Source organism: Diabrotica virgifera, chromosome 6 (assembly GCF_917563875.1).
Source record: "Diabrotica virgifera virgifera chromosome 6, PGI_DIABVI_V3a".
In the NCBI taxonomy this organism is placed as follows: domain Eukaryota; kingdom Metazoa; phylum Arthropoda; class Insecta; order Coleoptera; family Chrysomelidae; genus Diabrotica; species Diabrotica virgifera.
In genome coordinates this window covers 98,559,167-98,580,895 of record NC_065448.1, presented here as the reverse complement: position 1 = coordinate 98,580,895, position 21,729 = coordinate 98,559,167, and the positions used below count along the sequence as shown (strand labels likewise).

Genomic DNA, 21,729 nt, shown 5'->3' with positions numbered 1-21,729 from the left:
CTCCTGATGAGAGACTAATAAGTTTCGAAACCGGTAGGGGTGCTTGCGGCACTCTCTGGTTGGACTAGAATATGGTTCGGCTGTGTTTTTGTTTTGCAACGAAATTGAAAGTGGTTATTCATTTTTGATTTACATTTACTCTATGTGGAGTATGAAGGGAACCATTCTCGTTGGAACTTTACCGCGCTGAGCAGATGGGACGTGAATTGTAAATTGTAGAATTCCCTCATCTTCCTTAGTCTCAGCATCCGTATGGCTTGCAAATTGTAGAAGCCTCGGAGGTGTAACCAGAGAAGGTTCCCATTGTTTTCATTCTGGTGGGATGTAGAATAGCATTATGTTGTTTAATATGCCATTAGAGTGAAAACTTAGTCTTTTTGCTAGCAGTTGCCGCTAGGTCATCTATGCCATTTCGTTCGCTGCAATCCGGGACTGCACGCTGGGGTTTGTTTGGGTTGGATCAGGGAGAGCAGCATATGTGCCTCCTGATGAGAGACTAATAAGTTTCGAAACCGGTAGGGATGCTTGCGGCACTCTCTGGTTGGACTAGAATATGGTTCGGCTGTGTTTTTGTTTTGCAACGAATTGAAAGTGGTTATTCATTTTTGATTTACATTTACTCTGTGTGGAGTATGAAGGGAACCATTCTCGTTGGAACTTTACCGCGCTGAGCAGATGGGACGTGAATTGTAAATTGTAGAATTCCCTCATCTTCCTTAGTCTCAGCATCCGTATGGCTTGCAAATTGTAGAAGCCTCGGAGGTGTAACCAGAGAAGGTTCCCATTGTTTTCATTCTGGTGGGATGTAGAATAGCATTATGTTGTTTTATATGCCAATAGAGTGAAAACTTAGTCTTTTTGCTAACAGTTGCCGCTAGGTCATCTATGCCATTTCGTTCGTTGCAATCCGGGACTGCACGCTGGGGTTTGTTTGGGTTGGATCAGGGAGAGCAGCATATGTGCCTCCTGATGAGAGACTAATAAGTTTCGAAACCGGTAGGGGTGCTTGCGGCACTCTCTGGTTGGACTAGAATATGGTTCGGCTGTGTTTTTGTTTTGCAACGAAATTGAAAGTGGTTATTCATTTTTTATTTTTTTATATCTTTTATTTCACAAACTACGATATCTAATTTATTTATTACACCAAATCTAATAATTTATTTACATAATTACAAGTTCAAAAATATCGCGCCCGACACATATCAAGTACACCGACGTATTCAAATTCACAACTAAACTCGTAATATTATCCATCATCTTTTGGTGCTAGACTTGATGCCTTAAATAATACTGGTGACAGTATGCAACTCTAACGAACCTATCCCTATTCCTACTGTGAAAATCTCGGACAGTTCACTTCCGAATCGTACTGTTACAAAACTGACTTTACGCGGTTGACTTTACTATTTTATTATTTATGTTTTTAGGCACTAAGTTTAATTTTAGTTGACTTTATTTATTTTTAATAACTTACAACTAAACAAATGAAAAACAATGAATTTATATCTTTTAGCAGTTGCCGCTAGGTCATCTATGCCATTTCGTTCGTTGCAATCCGGGACTGCACGCTGGGGTTTGTTTGGGTTGGATCAGGGAGAGCAGCATATGTGCCTCCTGATGAGAGACTAATAAGTTTCGAAACCGGTAGGGGTGCTTGCGGCACTCTCTGGTTGGACTAGAATATGGTTCGGCTGTGTTTTTGTTTTGCAACGAAATTGAAAGTGGTTATTCATTTTTGATTTACATTTACTCTATGTGGAGTATGAAGGGAACCATTCTCGTTGGAACTTTACCGCGCTGAGCAGATGGGACGTGAATTGTAAATTGTAGAATTCCCTCATCTTCCTTAGTCTCAGCATCCGTATGGCTTGCAAATTGTAGAAGCCTCGGAGGTGTAACCAGAGAAGGTTCCCATTGTTTTCATTCTGGTGGGATGTAGAATAGCATTATGTTGTTTAATATGCCATTAGAGTGAAAACTTAGTCTTTTTGCTAGCAGTTGCCGCTAGGTCATCTATGCCATTTCGTTCGTTGCAATCCGGGACTGCACGCTGGGGTTTGTTTGGGTTGGATCAGGGAGAGCAGCATATGTGCCTCCTGATGAGAGACTAATAAGTTTCGAAACCGGTAGGGGTGCTTGCGGCACTCTCTGGTTGGACTAGAATATGGTTCGGCTGTGTTTTTGTTTTGCAACGAATTGAAAGTGGTTATTCATTTTTGATTTACATTTACTCTGTGTGGAGTATGAAGGGAACCATTCTCGTTGGAACTTTACCGCGCTGAGCAGATGGGCCGTGAATTGTAAATTGTAGAATTCCCTCATCTTCCTTAGTCTCAGCATCCGTATGGCTTGCAAATTGTAGAAGCCTCGGAGGTGTAACCAGAGAAGGTTCCCATTGTTTTCATTCTGGTGGGATGTAGAATAGCATTATGTTGTTTTATATGCCAATAGAGTGAAAACTTAGTCTTTTTGCTAACAGTTGCCGCTAGGTCATCTATGCCATTTCGTTCGTTGCAATCCGGGACTGCACGCTGGGGTTTGTTTGGGTTGGATCAGGGAGAGCAGCATATGTGCCTCCTGATGAGAGACTAATAAGTTTCGAAACCGGTAGGGGTGCTTGCGGCACTCTCTGGTTGGACTAGAATATGGTTCGGCTGTGTTTTTGTTTTGCAACGAAATTGAAAGTGGTTATTCATTTTTTATTTTTTTATATCTTTTATTTCACAAACTACGATATCTAATTTATTTATTACACCAAATCTAATAATTTATTTACATAATTACAAGTTCAAAAATATCGCGCCCGACACATATCAAGTACACCGACGTATTCAAATTCACAACTAAACTCGTAATTCCAAAAATGTCTATTTATATAGTTATGTACAATTAGTCTACTGATTTCCAAAAATATCTAAAGGTAAATATTATTTACAGAGCAAAAAAAAAAGGTTTATTCGATGGCCTTCTAGATACGCCGATTGTAAACAAGTGTCTCGCCCACGGAAAGGGTCTCAGACAGTTCGTCGCCAGAAGCTTCTGGTGTTGACAGGGTCGGCCTGGGATCGTGACAGTACTGTTGCTTTTTGTTGGAGATGTAAGTTTCAGATTAGTCTTATCCTTATCATCGACTCCTGATATTATTTGGATATCAATTAGTTTTCCATTGTAACGGGAAGTTCTTTCGGACAACAAACTCAGTAAGACACAGGTTCACTTAAAATTACAATATATTCTTATTATCCCAGTATAAAATAAAATCAAAAATAACAAAATAAAAACAATATTTTAGTCTTCGTTCCGCTTCGAAGAAAGGAAGAGAGCCCCCTTGGCGGTTCTCTGTAAAAGAAAAACAAAGTTGTATTTACTAATATCGAAACGGGGTAACAATGTATCAATAACAATAACTCGTCAATCCGAAATCAAGATATTAATATTTACATACACACATACAACTACTAAACCCCACACCGGAGATGGGAGCAATCGCTCAATACGCGATTACAAACGGAGTCAGCAATTCTTCAATTCAGAATTGCTCCGCGGCTGACTTCGACTCACTACGTCTCATCCCAGTTGGTTTCCACTAGCACTTCGCTAGCTTAACCAAGGAGGGACTCGTATTACTTTAACTTTTACTTAAAGGGTTAACTTTTGTTATCATAGTTATTGTAGACTTCTTGATTTTAATTCACTATGCTTTTAGGTTAGGTTTATTAGACGACTTATTTGCTATGGTTAAAGCTGGACATACAAGTACTGTTGAAGTTTTAAAGCTTCTTAACGCATACGAAGACGAACCCGATTACAACGTTTGGTGTTCGATTGTAAATGTTCTCGGACGCTTAGGACAACTTTTGGGCCATACAGAATATGAAGCAGACTACAACAAGGTAAGTCATATTTGTACGTAAACTGTTAATTCTAGGTTAAACAAGTGCCAAATACGAGTATATTAGGTTTGTTCCAACTCGATACAAAGCTGTTCTTGAATCGTTACGCGCATGCGCAATAACGAATAATTATGTGCAGTAAAAACCTTTTTCGTTACTACGCATACTCGTAACCGTTCAAGAACGGTTTTTGTGACGGGTTCGAACAAACATATAGTGAAAGGATAAAATCTTACCCCTCTCCTGTCAACTCGTTTATTTTAAAGATAAAATAAAATCGCTCGGAAATAAAATTCGATTTTTAAATTTGTTTTAATTTTCTAATGGTATCAAACGTTTCAGAATTTCGATTAGTCCCATTATGTGAAGACCGTATCCTCATTTTTTTTTTTAATGGCGAATGGGTTCATGTGACACATGCTTATAATTATTTTAGCTGTACTTCTTTTTATCTTTATATTATACACTAGTAAGTTTACCCGTCGCTATGCGTCGGGGGATCCAATCACTGGCCGTCTATAGTCACTCCACTCAATTTCTTCAAAATTTTAAAATTAATTAACTTTCAAAAGAATTAAAAAATACATTTTTAAAATAATAAAAGTATTGCATGTAAACCAAATAAATATTAGGCAACATAATGATCTAAAATAATTTTTCTTAATAGAGTAACCAATATATTTTTCAATTATGCGAAAGATTTATTTATTTTATATACTAATGGAGCAGCAAATACAAAAACAATATATTTCTACCAACCTTTTTAACGTTAGATGTTAGTAATTCCTTTCAAACTATACTTAAATTGTATTTTTAAACATCGTAGTTATTTTATATAATAATTAAACCTTAATATTAAATAATATTTATTTTTCATTAATAATTTAAAATAATTCAATAAACTCCTAACGCCATCTGCTAACGTATGAATAAAGCACTTGTTTATTTTGACAGAACCGTCATATGTTGTCAAAGTCAAACTAAAAAATATTAATATAAGATAATTTGTGTAAATCTAATTAAACTGAATTCGCTCAGCCGAGATTCATTTTGACACATTCGGAATAGGAAACATACAACACAAAAATTCCTACCTCACACTATTAACTACTCAAATCAACTTAATCTTTCATTCAAAAAAGAAGAATTATTGGAAATAGTGGGAGTCTATACTAAACTCATAAAATTTTGTGGAGTTTATTTCTACAAAATATTTTTGTCGCCAACGTTACTAACGTCATTCATTATTGTACTCATTTGCGACAGTAAAGTAACACTTTATTGTACTGAAAGACGAATTTTACTTTACCTGCCGCGATTATTAATCAAATTAACCGAGATTGAATGTAAAGTGGTCGATGGCAGTAATCGATTATGTATTTGGATTAACTTAACATTTATTTACTTTAATAATAATTATTAAAAACTGCTGACCCGGCGAACTTCGTACCGCCTTAGAAATAAACCTAAATAAATAAAATAAAATGTGTCAAAGTTCAATATATAAAAATTAACAGAAAATCAAAAAATACTTAAAAAATATTATGTATTACCTAATAATGTAAAAGTATCAATTTAATTCATTCTGATAGGTAATATTTTTTGTGGTGCGTAAATCTAAAACGATGGCGGTTTTTCAAGTCACGATTAATTTTCCTTGTCAGAAACATGGACACTCAAAGTTTTCCACAAACTCCCAACAAACTTGCGATTATAAACGTCACTACTACGCTTCATACATACATAAACAAAATATATTATTGTTTACTGAGTAAGAAGTGCCACCGGTAGACGCCTGGCGGGGATAACTGGTCTAGTAATAATTGGTCAATTATCGAACACGATTCTTCTCCTTTTGACATCTTAACCATGAATGGACTTTGACTGCCTGACTATGTCCTTCCATTTAGACCTCCTTTATGTTCTTCTTATCCATTGTCTTACATTCATAGTTTTCAGGTCGTCTTCTACATCAAACAACCACCTCGTTTTGGACCTTCCTTTTTTTGTCAGTTTGTCAGCGTCTATTGTAATATTTTCGTTAGTGTTTTTGTATCTTCTTGTCTCTAGACATATGACAGCTATGGCAGTCTTAGACTTTTAACAAATCTTACAATATCGCACACTTTATTTAATTGTAATTCGTTAATTTCCTCCCGCTCCCGCCTCGCAACAATGACAAATTTGCTTAGGTCATCATCATATGATGAAATGCATAGTTTGCGAATCTATTAGGTATGTATATACATACATACATACATACATACATGCATACATACATTACAAACATTCATTTTTATTTATATAGAAGAGGTAATATTTAGATGGCTATTAAAAAATAACGGTTGATAATAGAAAAGTGAAAATTTAGGATTGAATGTATATTTTTGTTCTACGTCATATAAAATTAAAAAAGAACAGTTTGTTTAAAAAAATAAAAAATAATTATCGGGGGGCAAACCCCCTTTTCACTTGGGTTGGTCGTACCTACTTAGAAACCTTCCCGGGTTCATGCACAACAACTTTCATTAAGGTCATCATATGATGAACTGCATAGTTTGCGAGTCTATAAGGTACATACATACATACATACATACATACATACATTCATTTTTATTTATATAGAAGAGGTAATATTTAGATGGCTATTAAAAAATAACGGTTGGTGATAGAAACAGGAGCGTCATTTGAAATTTTGTTTGGGGGGGGCAAGCACTATATATGTTATACATTATATATGATGTTATGATGAATATTGATGTATTTTTTGTAAATTTCAGTCATTTTTTAGGGCCAGGGGGGGGCAAATGCCCCCCCTGGACGCCCAAATGACGCCCCTGGATAGAAAAGTGAAAATTTAGGGTTGAATGTATATTTTTGTTCTACATCATATAAAATTAAAAAAGAACAGTTTGTAAAAAATAATAAAAAATAATTATCGGGGGGCAAGCCCCCTTTTCACTTAGGTTGGTCGTACTAACTCAGAAACCTTCCCGGCTTCATGCACAACAACTTTCATTAATGGCATCATATGATGAAATGCATAGTTTGCGAGTCTATAAGGTACTTACATACAAACATTCATTTTTATTTATATAGACGAGTTAATATTTAGATGGCTATTAAAAAATAACGGTTGGTGCTAGAAAAGTGAAAATTTACGGTTGAATGTATATTTTTGTTATACATCATATAAAATTAAAAAAGAACAGTTTGTCCAAAAAAATAAAAATTAATTATCGGGGGGCAAGCCCCATTTTCACTTAGGTTGGTCGTACCAACTCAAAAACCTTCCCGGGTTCATGCACAACAACTTTCATTAAGATCATCATATCGCACCCTCAGTGCAAGACTGCAGTAAGTAAAAATAAGTAAGTTTCGAGATAAAGACGATTTTGTTTATTTTAGTGCTAATATCGGTGAAATAAGACACAAGTTTTAAGAAAAATTAACATTTAATTATGATTTTGCATGCTTTTCAGCCTATATTACATTAACCAAAAATAGAAATTTAAATGAAATAATATTAATGCAAAACAAATTAGGAATTTCAAAGTTACAACACTTTTGCACGGAAAAAATTGTTAATCACTACTCATTTAGTATTAGAATTTCAAAGTTACAACAGTTTTGCACGGAGAAAATTGTAAAAAGTGTAGACCCATTTACTTTTACAGTAAAACCTGTGTTACCGGCCACCTGCCAACATCGGACACCTGTACTAACGGCCAGTTTAAAAATTCAACAAACCAATTATGTATATCTAGACTACAAAAACTGGCAATACCGGCCACCTTTTTATATCGGCCAATAGTTCTTTCATTTTTAGTGGCCGTTACTGACAGGTTTTCCCGTAGTTGTTGTCCTCTTCTCGTACATCATCTTGTGCCAAAATATTTTTATAAAAACTATGGTGGGCTTCTGGTATCATACCCGAATGGCATAAGTATACCAAATCTTTCTTTTTGGCCATTTGAATTTTTGGCTGTTCCTTGGCAAGTTTTCTGAGAATAGATATTTTTGACCTGTCAGTATTGTCAATACACAAGTTTTAAGATAACTGTTTTCCTTTCATGAGAAAAATACTTTTTGGTCGTAAATAATTAGTCTAAATTTATGTGTTTTTAATTCAATCTAACAAATAAATGGTCAAACGACATCGCACACATCTTATGGAAAATATAATGTCACACAAAGGACATAAAACTTACATGAATAGTTTGGTCTCGTAAATCTTTTTTATTGCCTCGGCCGTTAATGGATTACGTAGACATGCTGTATATTAAAATTAAACACCACAGATATAGATATTATAATAACAAATACCTTACTTTTTTTGTGCCTTTCATTGCTTGTTATCGAAGCGATTGCAATGTTCCGTGCAAAACTGTTGTAATTCTGTTACATTAGAGTTACAACAGTTTTGCACGGAACTTATATTCAAAAACGCAAAAAAGTTAAACTGTTGTTGTTGTAATATTTAGCTGGTTAAGCATTTGAAAGTTACTAAAGTTTTACAGGGGATAGATATGCATGTTTACAATCGAATTCCATGATTACTTCATTTTCGTAAAATTTTTGAGTTACTGCAGTCTTGCACTGAGGGTGCGATATGATGAAATGCATAGATTGTGAGTCTATAAGGGTTTGCTCACTACGGAGATCAAAGGATGGTATCCTAGCCTAGAGCATGGTATCGTACTCTTCATATTCGTGAATTCTCGCATTTAAAATAATGTATTTATTTTACCTGGCGATTGAAACTATATTATCGATCGCTATGTAAAATAAGTGCATTATTTTGAATGCCAGAATTCACGAATATGAAGAGTAGGATACTATGCTCTAGGCTAGGATACCATCCTTTGGTCTCCGTAGTGAGCACACGCTAAGGTACATACAGTAGAGCGTCGATAATCCGAACGTTCGCTAATCCGAACGCAAAAAAAAATATAAAATTAAAAAATATGATCGCGGACCGAATTTTTGGATTTAATATGACAATATGGGCAAAATATGACCGCGGATTTTTGTTTTGTTTATGCAGAAATACCACAGATTAACATAACATGTTATGTTAATCTGTGGAAATACATACAATATATTTTTTGTTTATTATGCCTGTTTTATTCCTCGTAAAATACAGGTACATATGTACTATGTTTAATGAGCTTTGTATGTATTTTGAACATATGTTCGATAATCCGAACAATTTGATAATCCGAACTACCGCTGTGCCAATTAGTTCGGATTATCGACGCTCTACTGTACATACATACATACATACATACATACATACATACTGTTATGCTCGGTATTTCTCTCTTGTATGAGATTGATGAGCAAATTCTTAATTTAATTAATTACTCAATTATTTTAATTACTATTTATTTATTTATTTAGCGTATGGCTTAAGTATATCACAGAATATAGTTAGATTTATGCATTATACAATGCATCACAAACAGATGTCCAATTTTTTTATATATTCGATTGACCCTTCGGTTGCCATTACAAAGTCTATAGGGTCGCCTGTGTATGCTCTGCGTGGGCAGTCCTGAACAATGTGACTGATCGTCTGTCTTGCAGCGCCGCAGTCACAAGAAGGCGAGGGGAGTTTACCCCATCTGTGGAGGGAGTCGGCGCATCTTCCACAGTTTGTTCGAATTCGATTAAGGGCTGCCCAAATCTTACGGGGACGTTCAAATTCGCCAGGTTTCCCTATGATGTCCGGTAGACTATGGTAATGCGGATCTGTCCTACTTTCCCAATCTTCTCTCCATCGGGTATTTAAGTCAAAGTTGGATTGCTGCAGCGCTTGAGCAGATTGTAGAGGGGGTAACCTGGATCGGAGACGGTTTCCAAGAATATCGGGGATGTCGTTGTGGACTAGAAGCTGTCGACTGTCCATTATTTTGTTATATTCTTTAACCAATGCATGTTCGCGGCGTAGGTTGGGTGGTGCTATATTACTAAGGGTAGGTAGCCACATTGTAGGGGTGGGCTTAATTGTGCCTGTTATCATACGCATAGTACGGTTTAGTTGGGTGTCGACCAGGTGGGTATGCCTGCTATTTAGCCACACTGGAGCACAGTATTCTGCCACCGGATATATCAGGCCAAGAGCAGAGGATCTTAATGTTGATGCTGTGGACCCCCATGTAGTGCCGCAGAGTTTCTGTATTATATTGTTGCGTGTTTTCAATTTTGCTGCTGTTTTCGTCAGGTGTTCTCTGAATGTGAGCGTTCTGTCTAGAGTAACCCCAAGGTATTTCGGGTATTTATTGTGTTTTAACAGCTTGTTATTAAAATACACTCGCAATTCTCTGTTTGCCAACTTGTTGTTTAGATGAAAAGCTGATACTTCAGTTTTTGTAGTACTTGGCTGTAGTCTCCATTTCTTAAGGTATTCGCTGAGGATGGATAAGTCATTCGTGAGAGTGATTTCTGTAGTTTCTAAAGATTGGTGGCTTGTTGCAAGGGTCCAGTCGTCAGCATATCCAAACTTCCGAGATTCGGTTTCAGGCATGTCAGCAATATAGAGGCTGAAAAGTAAAGGGGCAAGGACAGAACCCTGTGGAAGACCATTGTTAAGTTTCATCTGTCTACTCGTCTCCTTTCCCATTATAACCTGGAAGGCTCTGTTGGTCAGCATGTTGTCAATGAGGTTAATTATCTTTCTGCAGGGGATAATGCGGGCCAGTTTATATATTAATCCCTGTCTCCAAACAGTATCATATGCTGCTGTTAGATCTATAAATACTGTTGCTGTCTTTTGTTTCTTTTGAAAACTAGCTTCTATAAAAGTTGTTAATGACAGCACTTGGTCCGTACAGCTTCGATGAGGGCGGAAGCCAGCTTGTTCAATGGGGACATTTTCTAGTATCCTGTGACTAATTCTGTTGAGGAGAAGCTTTTCTAATAGTTTATATACCATGCTGAGTAGAGCTATGGGGCGGTAGTTTTCTGGCTTATCGTTTGATTTGCCCGGTTTCGGAATTGCAATTATCTTTGTTCGCTTAAGTGAGAAAGGAATGTTACCTGACTGAAGTATATCATTAAAGAACATTGCAAGCCACTGTTTCGTGTATGCACCACTGTGTATCAAGAACTCTGGATGGATACCATCAAACCCAGGTGCTTTACCTGATTTCATTTCTTTCAGCGCATGTGTGATTTCAGAAATAAGTATTCTTGCTGAATATTCGGAGTTCGTTCTGTTCATTTGTTTTAATGCCCTTAAGTCTCTTTTCACGTTGGTAGTATGTGTTCGATCTCGTGGAGCTCTGGATAGAGATACTATATGGGAGGCAACCTTGTTAGGAGACATTTTAGACTCTCTGGATTCCAGCTGGTTAGCTCCTCCAATTTTCCGCAACAAGGACCATGCCTGCCGGCTTGATTTTTTGAAGTCAAGGTTTTCGACAGTCTTTATCCATTTTTGGCGTCTAGCTGTATCGATGTTGTGTAAAAGCTCATCGGCTATTTCTCGGTCACCACTTTCGAGAAACTTCGTGTATAAGTCTTCACATGTTTCAGTCCATCCAGGCACATATTCTTTGCGATACCCCCTAGGGATGGTTTTCTTGGCAGTGCTTATTACTGCGCCCACAAACCTCTCATAATGTTTGCTGGTTGGAGGGACCCAGCTCAAGGTCCGGTCTAGTTGTTCAGAGAATTTCTTCCAGTTTGCTTTTCTAAGATTCCACCTGGGTCGAGGATATGATCTAATTATTGGAATTGATATTCCGATGGTGATAAGCACCGGACGATGTTGAGTATGTGGGAAGTCTGCAAGGACACTTCTCGCAGTTGTTAGTGGTCTGTCATTGGTATCTTTTGAGACAAAACATAGGTCTGGGTTATATTCTTTTCTCCATGCAGCTGATTTAAATGTTCCTCTGTCTTTGGCATCAAAAACTAGGTATGTGTTTTGCTCTTCGGACCATTCTACTAGTGCCTCCCCATTTTCATCATTCGTGGTGTACTTCCACATTTCGTGGTGGCTGTTGAAGTCGCCGATGTATATAGTAGGATGTGGATGAGTCTTTAGCACTTCTGGGTTCCATGTAGTGGCTGGAGGTTTGTATATGTTAACTACGGTAATATCTCCAATCTTGGTGACTACTTCATGTATATTATTTTCATTGGAAGCAGAAAGTAGGAAACCATTTTCTATATTGCAGCGAATGTAGGTTGCGACGCCGTAATGTTTATCATAGGTGGCTCCCAGTAAATCGTAGCCAGGTATCTTTCCCCTTAAATCAAGCTGGACTTTGTCTTCAGTATGGGTCTCTTGTATGGCAACCAGGTCAATGTCGTTATCGTGTAGGATTTTTTGCAACACTTGGCATTTTGCCTGGCTTATGCCCTCGATGTTAAGGTGACAGACTCGGATACACGGTCCGAGATCTCTAGTCAGTTGGTTCTGAGAAGAACCTTTATTTGTTCCCATCGTATGTTTACGTATAGATAAGATTTCTGTTTGTGATCTGTGATGTTGGCAGGATATTGTTTTTGTTTTTCGTTCGTCTGCCGCCAAATTTTTGCTAGTTCATTTAGCGTTACCCAGGGTGCACCACATGGAGGCGAACTAGCATTACACCCCATTACATTTTAATTACTGCTTATGTAAAACAAAACCAAATTTAAATTAAATTTTCTAATAAACTTTATTCTCAGGACTACTTTATTTTTGATGCTTTACCTTTGGTTTGTGGCTTCTGGTATCTCTAGTTGCTTACTCCATCCAGGACAAAACAGGGAAATTAAACACACTCAATGTCATATAAATGTTAAAAAATATTATTTTTATCCAATATACCATAAACATAAGATTTTAAAATATGCTAAAATTTAGATTTGTTGCAACTATTTCTCCTCTAATAAAATAAGCTTTAATTCTGATATCTCCTCTGTTTTAACAAAAAAAAATATTTAAATAATTCGTTATTTATTCTTACAAAATTTAATAAATTTTACTTTTTTCCTTCTGAATTGATTACTTATTTCTTCTTTAAAATTTGGAATGACTAATTATGTTGTAGAACTGTTCAATACAAAAATTAAGCAAATATGGTGTGGATATAAACAAACTCTCTCCGTTTCACAACTGATTTGACTAACCTTTTTGTTTCTTCTCTTTTCTTCTTTTCCCTGATTGCGTCGTCCTCGATTCTCCCACACCTACTCTCAGGATGTTGCTAAAGGTCCCTCTCGTCCAAACTGCTTCACAAACAAACAAACAGGACTCGCTCGAATTCTCGACTCAGTTTTCTTTCTGCTCTATATCTTGTGCAAATGGATACCAATCGGCTACTCGTTCTAGACAGAAACAGGAATCTTCCTCGGTCCCAGGAAAATTAACTTCTCAACTCGGTCAACGATTTCGTTTCAACTTGATTCTGCTCGCAAAGGCCAACTTCACCACTTTACACTGACTTCTCACTTTTCAAAAACTGGACTGCTGTCTCCAGATATTCATTACACGGTGCTCATTTTTTTCTCTCGTCAAAATCAGACTCAACACTCTCATCCCTTCCATCCATCATTTTCCACCAATCACAAAACATCCTCTCTATCCACTATCAATATTATCATTTCTCAAGAACCAATTTAATTTGTATACAACTTTCCATTTTGTTAAATTCCCGGAGACATCAAATTACTTTCGTTGTTTCAAACTGCTAAACAAAAAACCTTACATTCTAAACTCAATAAATTTGTTTACCGCTTAACCTTCTTCGAATTTTTTATAAAATGTCTTATTGTCCATTGCAAAGCGAAATAAACGGTATTGTCTAATCTGACCGCACCATTGTTTAAGTCCGTTCAAAAACTTATTAAGAAAACCACCTTCTTAACGATTTCACTTTTCCGCGAAAACACTGATTACCAACTAAATTATCCTATTACAATTTTTGGTCATATACAGGGCGATGAAAATCTATAATTTCGTGGTATCTGATATAAATTAATTTACTAAATTTTTCCCAAAAAAATTATACAATAATACATACAAACATTCATTTTTATTTATATAGATATTGTGCAAAATTTGCGATATTATTAATAAAATTAATTCGTAAGTGAAATTCTGTAGTATTTTGTAATTATACTCATATAAAATAAATTAAAACTTTACCGATTTAGTAATTATTCAATATTGATAACTATCGATTAAAAATCGAAGGCGGCCATCTTGCAAAAGTCATCTGTCATCACTGTCATGAAATTATTAACAGCTCTAAAATTTAAAAAGTTCTTAAATTGTAAAATTCAGTGTAAATAAATAATTATTGATAGGCGTAAGGTTTATGTTACTTATGTCTGTTTACTTTTAATAATAAGGCAATAATAAAAATAAGGCACTTAGGTTATGCACTGGTTATCTTCGTAGCACACCTATATTGGTCGTGGAATGTGAGCTTAATGAACCTCCACTTTCATTACGCAGGGAATACCTAAGTGAGAAATTTATAGTTAAAATAGCGGTTAACGATAACCTGCTATTAAATAAAATTGTTCATTTAACCACCTCATACCTAACTCATTATTACTGGGAAAAAAAGAAACTGCTTTTAGTTGTGGAAAGCTTCCTCAACGTTTCTAATTCCATTGGCGACATACACCAAATAGAACAAAGCTCGTCTCGAAAGCTAAATTATGAAGATTATTTATCTCCAGTTAACTGTCATTTAAGTAATATTCGTGCGACAGACTTCCTTACTAAAATAGACCACCTTCAGTGTGTACAAAAAAACTGGGGAGTTATCAGAAATTATATACGGATGGTTCAAAAATGGAAGGAAAAGTTGGATATGCTATATATTACCCACAAAAAAGTATAAAAATAAACAACAGATTACCTGATAAAATGACAATTTTCACAGCTGATCTCATTGCAATCAAAGAAGCATACAAAATATGTATTAATCAAAAAGAACTCAATTATGTTATATTTACAGACTGCCAAAGCATTGTAAAGAAATTGAAATATAATGTACATAATTTTGCAGAAAATTATATCATTAGTGACATCATAGCAATGAACAGTGAAGCTTTGAAATCGGGCAAAAATATAATATTGTGTTGGATAAAAGCACACATTGGTATAAAAAACAACGAAATAGTAGATGATCTGGCTAAAAAAGCAACAACGGAAGGAATCCGCTCTGCATACCTATCAACTTCCTATGGGAGACATAATTTCTATTATGAGATCTATCAAACGGACGAAATGGCAGGAACAATACAATAATTCAGACAAAGGAAATTATTACAAAAAAATCCAGCCTACACTTTCCATCAAGACATGGTTTAATCAAGTTTCCAACAGAGACTTTATCAAAACTATTTGTCGAATAAGAAGTAATCACTGTCTGACTCCAGTCCACAAAAGAGAAATAGGGCTTGTAGATAATGATGAATGTGGAGAGCTAGCTGATCTACAACATATGCTGTTAGAATGTCCTTTACGTTTTATTGAAATATCAAACTTTTTTACCAATCTAGTTTAAGTTAATGTACAATTTCCTTTTAATCTTATATACCTTTTACAATCAAACAATCTAGATGTTTATAAAATTTTATACAACCATGTTAATTGTTTAAAATTAAAGCTCTGAAAAAAAAAAGAATAAAAAAAATATTAATTAAATAAAATAAAAAGTTACTAAGAAGATCTAAACCTCCGCGAGGTTGAATCGGGTTTAGGTCTTAGCGTAGTAAAAAAAATATACAAAAAAATACATAAAAACAAAAGAAAAAAAAAACTAAATAAAAAAAATAAAAAATATAAAAAAAATGTTAAAAAATATATTAAAATAATAATAAAAAAAAACAGAGAAAAAAAAACTTAGTAGTAGTAATAGTTTTAAATTTAGATACTAAGCATATATTTTGTAAAAGAGAGAATTCAAAACACATTGACTGGCCAGTTGGTTGCTTAAACCAGTGCCAATAAAACATAAACACACAAACACACACTATTAATAACATTGGCTATGAGCAGGTATGTTTGGTTGTGCAGTAATTTCCAGTCACGTGATATGAATTTCAATAATGAAATTCCTTGTACATCTTATTACTGTACAAAAAATATGGCCATGATGAAACGTCACATTCTAATGTTTTCGCAGTGGTCTGACGTCAGAAATTTTGACTGATGTAAGCGTGTTTTTGTAGTAAAAAGGGTTATACACATCTAAATATTCTTTTAACTAAATGTATCTCACGTTTGTTTTTAAGAATTTTGATTGTTTTCATCTCTATCTATTAGATTAGATCATATTATTTCATCATGATCTACATAATATGATGATGCAATATTCCATCTGGTATATTCACATATATACTGACTAATTATTATAATATAAATTTCCATTATTTATTTTTTATATGATAAATTTGTTTTTAGTTCCAAAAGAGACTCTTGAGCAAAGTGTATAGCAGATTGGGATGGACACAAAAATCAGGCGAAACACATCTCGATACCCTATTAAGAGGGTTAGTATTAGGTCGATTGGCGTGGTTAGATCACGAACATACCATATCTGAGGCCAGGAACATATTTGATACCCACGTCAAATCTGAGCAAGTGCTACCTGCCGATCTGAGAAGCGCTTGTTATAAAACAATTTTGAGAGCTGGTGGTGAAGCTGAATACGACACTTTATTGCAGCTGTATAGGTCTAGCGATCTCCACGAAGAAAAGGATAGAATTAGCAGAGCATTTGGAGCCACCAAAGATCCGAAATTGTTAAAGAAAGTTCTGGAATTTGCTATGTCGGTAAGTATTGATTGATGTGGACTTGTATTAAAGTAAAACAGAGAATTGTCTAACCATTAATTTTTTACCTTTTTTAATTCTAATTGTAAATCAATTTGGCGATTTTTTGTTAAATGTAATTGTGTATTTGTGTCTGTTCAGTTTCTGCGTAACGTGCCCTATCAAGTCCCCTTGACGTTGGCGATTAACATGGCGAGACTGTCTCTGTCTCGAGCTATTCTAAATACATAGTTGTTCTGCTTTCTTTATTCCTGCCCACTCCCTGATAGTCTTCAATTAAGAGGCCTGTTTTCTACCAATTCCTGTGCGTCAGATTTTGGTAGCATTTGGGTGCATTTGTTTTCTGTTCTTATTTCTCATTGTACCTTGTGTTATATTTTTATATCGTTTTAATTTTGCTTTGTGGTTTGTCGTTAAATATGTCCTTCTTAAGTAATTATTACATACGACGCCATGAAGGACACTAAGGATTATGAGAAAGAAGAAGTAATTATTTTGTTCTCTGCATATTGTTTAATTCCATGGTTTAGTCTCAAATTTGTAGGTCTATAAAAAGTCTAATTAGTGTCCCACTACTTCAGTTTTACACAAAATGAATGAAACCAGCATTTTGTGTAAAACTCAGGTAAAGGGTTCCCAATAGATCACTTAAAGATGTCCCATATCTGTATTTAAACATCATTTGTATTTAAACAAAAGAATTGTAAGCAATGGAACTGCCAGTCTCATGCGCGACCAACGAAGGGATAAACTTTATTACATAACCCATAATTTTCAAAATACATACTCGTTTAAATTTCTCGTCAAAGGTAAACCAAGTATAATACTTTTTTGTCAGTATACTGAAAATCTTACTTACTTACTTACTTACTTACTTGGTCCTAAAAGCCTTTCTACCTTTAGGTGTAAGGCTGGTGGAGTTGAGTTTGGCATTGTAGTCTCCATACTTTCCGATTTTGCGTTAGATTTCTTGCACTTTCCAATGTCAATCCCGTCTTCTCGACTTCTTTTCTGATTTCATCTACCCACATAACTCTTGGTCTTCCTCTTTTGTTTTTCCCCTGCACTCTCGTTTCGAATACTCGTCTGCTTACCAAAAAGTAATCTATGATTGATTTTTCGTTTCTGCTGTCTTGTACTCTCGTGTATTTGTGTACTTCTTTATGTTTAAATTTTGTATTTGTTATAACTAGTTTGTTCTCCATACATATTTCTATTATTCTTTCACCATTTCTGTTTAGTATTTCTTCTCCTTCTTTTCCCATGCACTTCTCTATTCCGCTGTTGTTGTTTCCGACTCTACCGTTTATATCTCCCATTACAATTATGTTTTCTTCCCCATTATCAATTTGCATTTGGAGCTCCTTGAAAAATTTATCTTTCTCTTCCTTTCTTGCATTTTCATTTACTCCGTAGGCTGTTATTATTGTCCATATTTCTTCGTCCATCAGTTTCATTTTCACCGATAATATTCTCTGGTTAACATATGTTTCTTCTATAACGTGTTGTAGTCTATTCGGTGCAATTATTATCCCGACTCTTTCTTTTGCTCTCTCTTTTGTATCCGCTCCTACCCAAAGTAACCAATATTCTTGTGTATTTTCTTAAGACCTTTTCCTTTCATCTTCGTTTCCGTTATTCCTTGTATTTCTATTTTTTGTTTTATCATTTCTTCTACCAGTTGTTCCTCTTTTCCATTGATGCTTCTCACATTCCATGTTCCCATTTTTATCTCTCATTTTTTCTGCAATCTAGCTTTCCCCTTCTTCTTATTTTCATCCTTGGTCGTCATTGTTGTGGGTCCGGTCTCATTATTTTCTATTACTTTTTTGAAGTCCTTTCCCCGATATTTCTATGAATTTGTATAATTTTCTCATTATTATGGTCCCATTTCCACTCCTTCCCATTAATCTCCAGTTTCATATATCCTATCTTACCTTTGTCTTTTTCTTGTTTTGCCATTTTCCTAATTTTTGCTTGTATTTCCCTTTCCTTTCTTGTTAAATCTGATTCTATATACACCTTTTGTCCCTGTAGATTCTTCAGTTTTCCTTTGTTTTTTAGTACACTTAGCTTATCCGTTAAGGTTTTCCATTTCTGCTACAAAGATTTGGTCTCCGATCTTCACCACTCCTCTCAGTTTGACCTGTAATTTCAGATTTCTTTCTATGAAGTGTTCTACTGACTCCTTTACTGGCTTTCCGTCGTTAGGATCCAGTGTTAGGCCCTTTAATACTATATTATTTCTCCGTCTATTTTTTCCAATTGCTCTATTCTTTTGTTTGTCATTTTTAAACCTTCTTCCAATTTTTCGTTTTTTTCTTTTAGCTCCTTAATATATTCCATCGTTTCCTTTTGGTCTTTCCGTATGGTTCTTATTTCTGCCATCATTATTTCATCATTTTTCCAAATAACTTTCATCATTTTTAACATCTCTTCATTTGTGTCGTTGCTTTTATTCGGTGTCCGTCTCGTCATGTTACTCTTTCCAAAATACAATTCATCTCCTTTATATTTTTTATTCTTAGATTCTTTGTCTCTACTATCTTCGTTCCTTCTATTGGTTTCCTTTCGAATTGTTCCGCCACTGGCCATTTTACATTAAATGTTAGGTGTTATCCTCAGCACTAATATAAATATTATTATATACACTTTAAAGTTTATTTTTATTTCGCATAAGTACACTTTTTAACTTTAACGATTATCGATAACGATAGGTCTTTTAAAAGACTGAAAATCTTAATAACAGTTTATGTTTTGTTTTTAGGATGAAGTTAGATCTCAAGACACAGTATTTGTAATAGCTTCGGTGGGATTGAACAGTACTGGAAGAGATATCGCTTGGCAATTCTTTAAAGACAACTGGCCTCAAATCAGGGAACGATTCTACGGTTCTCTTCTTACAAGATTAGTCAAGTATCTGACAGAGAATTTCGCCAGTGACGAAAGAGCCAAAGAAGTTGAAGCTTTCTTCGCCGAACACAAACCCCCAGGTACAGAGAGAACTGTACAGCAGTCCATCGAGACAATTAATTTGAACACAACTTGGCTAAATAGAGACTCGGCTGCCATTAAAGAGTACCTCAGAACTATATAATTTATCTTACAACTTAAAAATATTTTTGTTTTTGTTTGTTAAATATGGAACATATGCCAGTGACTGTACCTATGATTTGTTATTAAATAAAAGTTTTTGTAATTAGCAGAGAAATGTAGTCATATTTGATTAATCATATGGAAACTAAACTTATTCCTCAGGTGAACAAATTCTTGTACCATTTAAATAATGTAAAATAAACGGAAATAAAGGACTATCTGAGAAACAATTACATCATGATTTTTAATTTTGTATTACAGTGGTGTCACCAGAGAAAAAGAGAAGTAAAACGAAGAAGGGCAAAAGAAAAAATGAAGAATGGAAAGAAACATGTGCACAAATTGAACAATACATAGGAGGAACAAGGAAATCGGAATCCTGGAAAATACGGAAATCTTTGAGGAAAAATACAAACGAAAAAGTCCAAATACCCCAGGCTGTGGGTGAAAAATAGGTCGATTTCAGGATATAATTCAGGAATTTTTGAAACCTATCAGGTGTTGTAAAGGACGATGCCAGGAATAACTTCTACTAAAATGTAACCAAAAATATTATGCGCTTTTTTTTATTGCGATTTTCATTTGTTAAATTTGCAATTTTTAAAGATTAATAATTTGGCAGCTTAGGATATTGATTTTAGAGAAAAACTTTTTGATAGAAAGTTGTAGTAAATTAAAAAACCTACAATTTGAGGTACGGTAAGTTTAATTTGGTTAATTGGTTATTGCAAAACAGCCTGCGAAAGGTCCAAAATGGCCGTTTTTTACAATTGCATTATTTATTGTACAAATAATTTTTTTTATTTTTTAAAGCTTTAAAATGAAGATCTTTCAATTCCAAACATAAAAAAATTGTAAAGCCAGATTAACGAATTTGTTGCTTAGATATTATAAATTGTTTATCCCAAGAGGTCAAATGTCGAAGGCTATAACTTTTAAAAAAAAATCGTAGAGAGTTGGTGAAACATCTAATCTCCTTCTAAAGAGTTATATTTTCATATTCTGATGTAAATAAATGCGTAAAACATTTTTAAACCTCTAATTTTTGGGTTTGAAAATAAGGGGGCAAATTTCGTTATAAACATTTAGAGCTAAAGCGGCCCTGTACATCCTATGAGTTTCTAACTTACAGATTATTGTTGCTGAAGACAAAACGAAGATTTATAAAAAAATAAATATTTTCTACAACCAACTGAAGCCGAGATAATTGTTTTTTTTTCTTTATTTATAACAATTAAGAAATTATTTTACAGTCATTGACTAAAGAAAGACTTATATTATCTTAAAATAAAAATTATTATAAAATATAATTATATTTAATTATTAAAAATTATTTTTAAAATCGGTGCTTTTGCGAGCGGCCGAATTTTGCAAATCGCTAGGCTCGCTTCAAATCCGCGCGGTCGGAAAATTTTTACGTAACTTGTATTAAATTTTGACAGAAAACAATTTAATAATATTACCATTATAATATACAGTCTATTTACCACTGTATTTGTTTTTCTTGATAAACTTTTATATGTGAAATTTCATTTCTGAAGAAATAATATTACAAAAAGTATATATGAAATATATAACTATATTTTTAATTTTTTCATTGTTATATAAATATAATAATAATGTTACTTCTTACTATAATATACAATATAAAACTTTTTCTTCTTGTAGTGACTATTCTTTTTGGATTTCACATATAAAAGTTTATCAAGAAAAACAAATACATTGGTAAATAGACTGTATATTATAATGGTAATATTATTAAATTGTTTTCTGTCAAAATTTAATACAAGTTACGTAAAAATTTTCCGAGCGCGCGGATTTGAAGCGAGCCGGGCGATTTGCAAAATTCGGCCGCTTGCAAAAGCACCGATTTAAAAAATAATTTTTAATAATTAAGTGTAATTATATTTTATAATAATTTTTATTTTAAGATAATATAAGTCTTTCTTT

General features: G+C 34.4%; 1 protein-coding gene across 1 annotated transcript in view; it reads left to right on the top strand.

Moving 5' to 3' along the window:
• Positions 1 to 20,012, top strand: part of LOC126885884 (puromycin-sensitive aminopeptidase) — a 191,242-nt gene extending 171,230 nt beyond the window's left edge. The window contains exons 7-9 of the mRNA XM_050652678.1: positions 3,707 to 3,893; positions 16,312 to 16,683; positions 19,451 to 20,012. Coding sequence (XP_050508635.1) covers positions 3,707 to 3,893; positions 16,312 to 16,683; positions 19,451 to 19,780 — 889 coding nt within the window. The 3' untranslated portion in view covers positions 19,781 to 20,012. The remainder of the gene's footprint in view (positions 1 to 3,706; positions 3,894 to 16,311; positions 16,684 to 19,450) is intronic.
• The last annotated feature ends 1,717 nt before the right edge of the window (positions 20,013 to 21,729 follow it).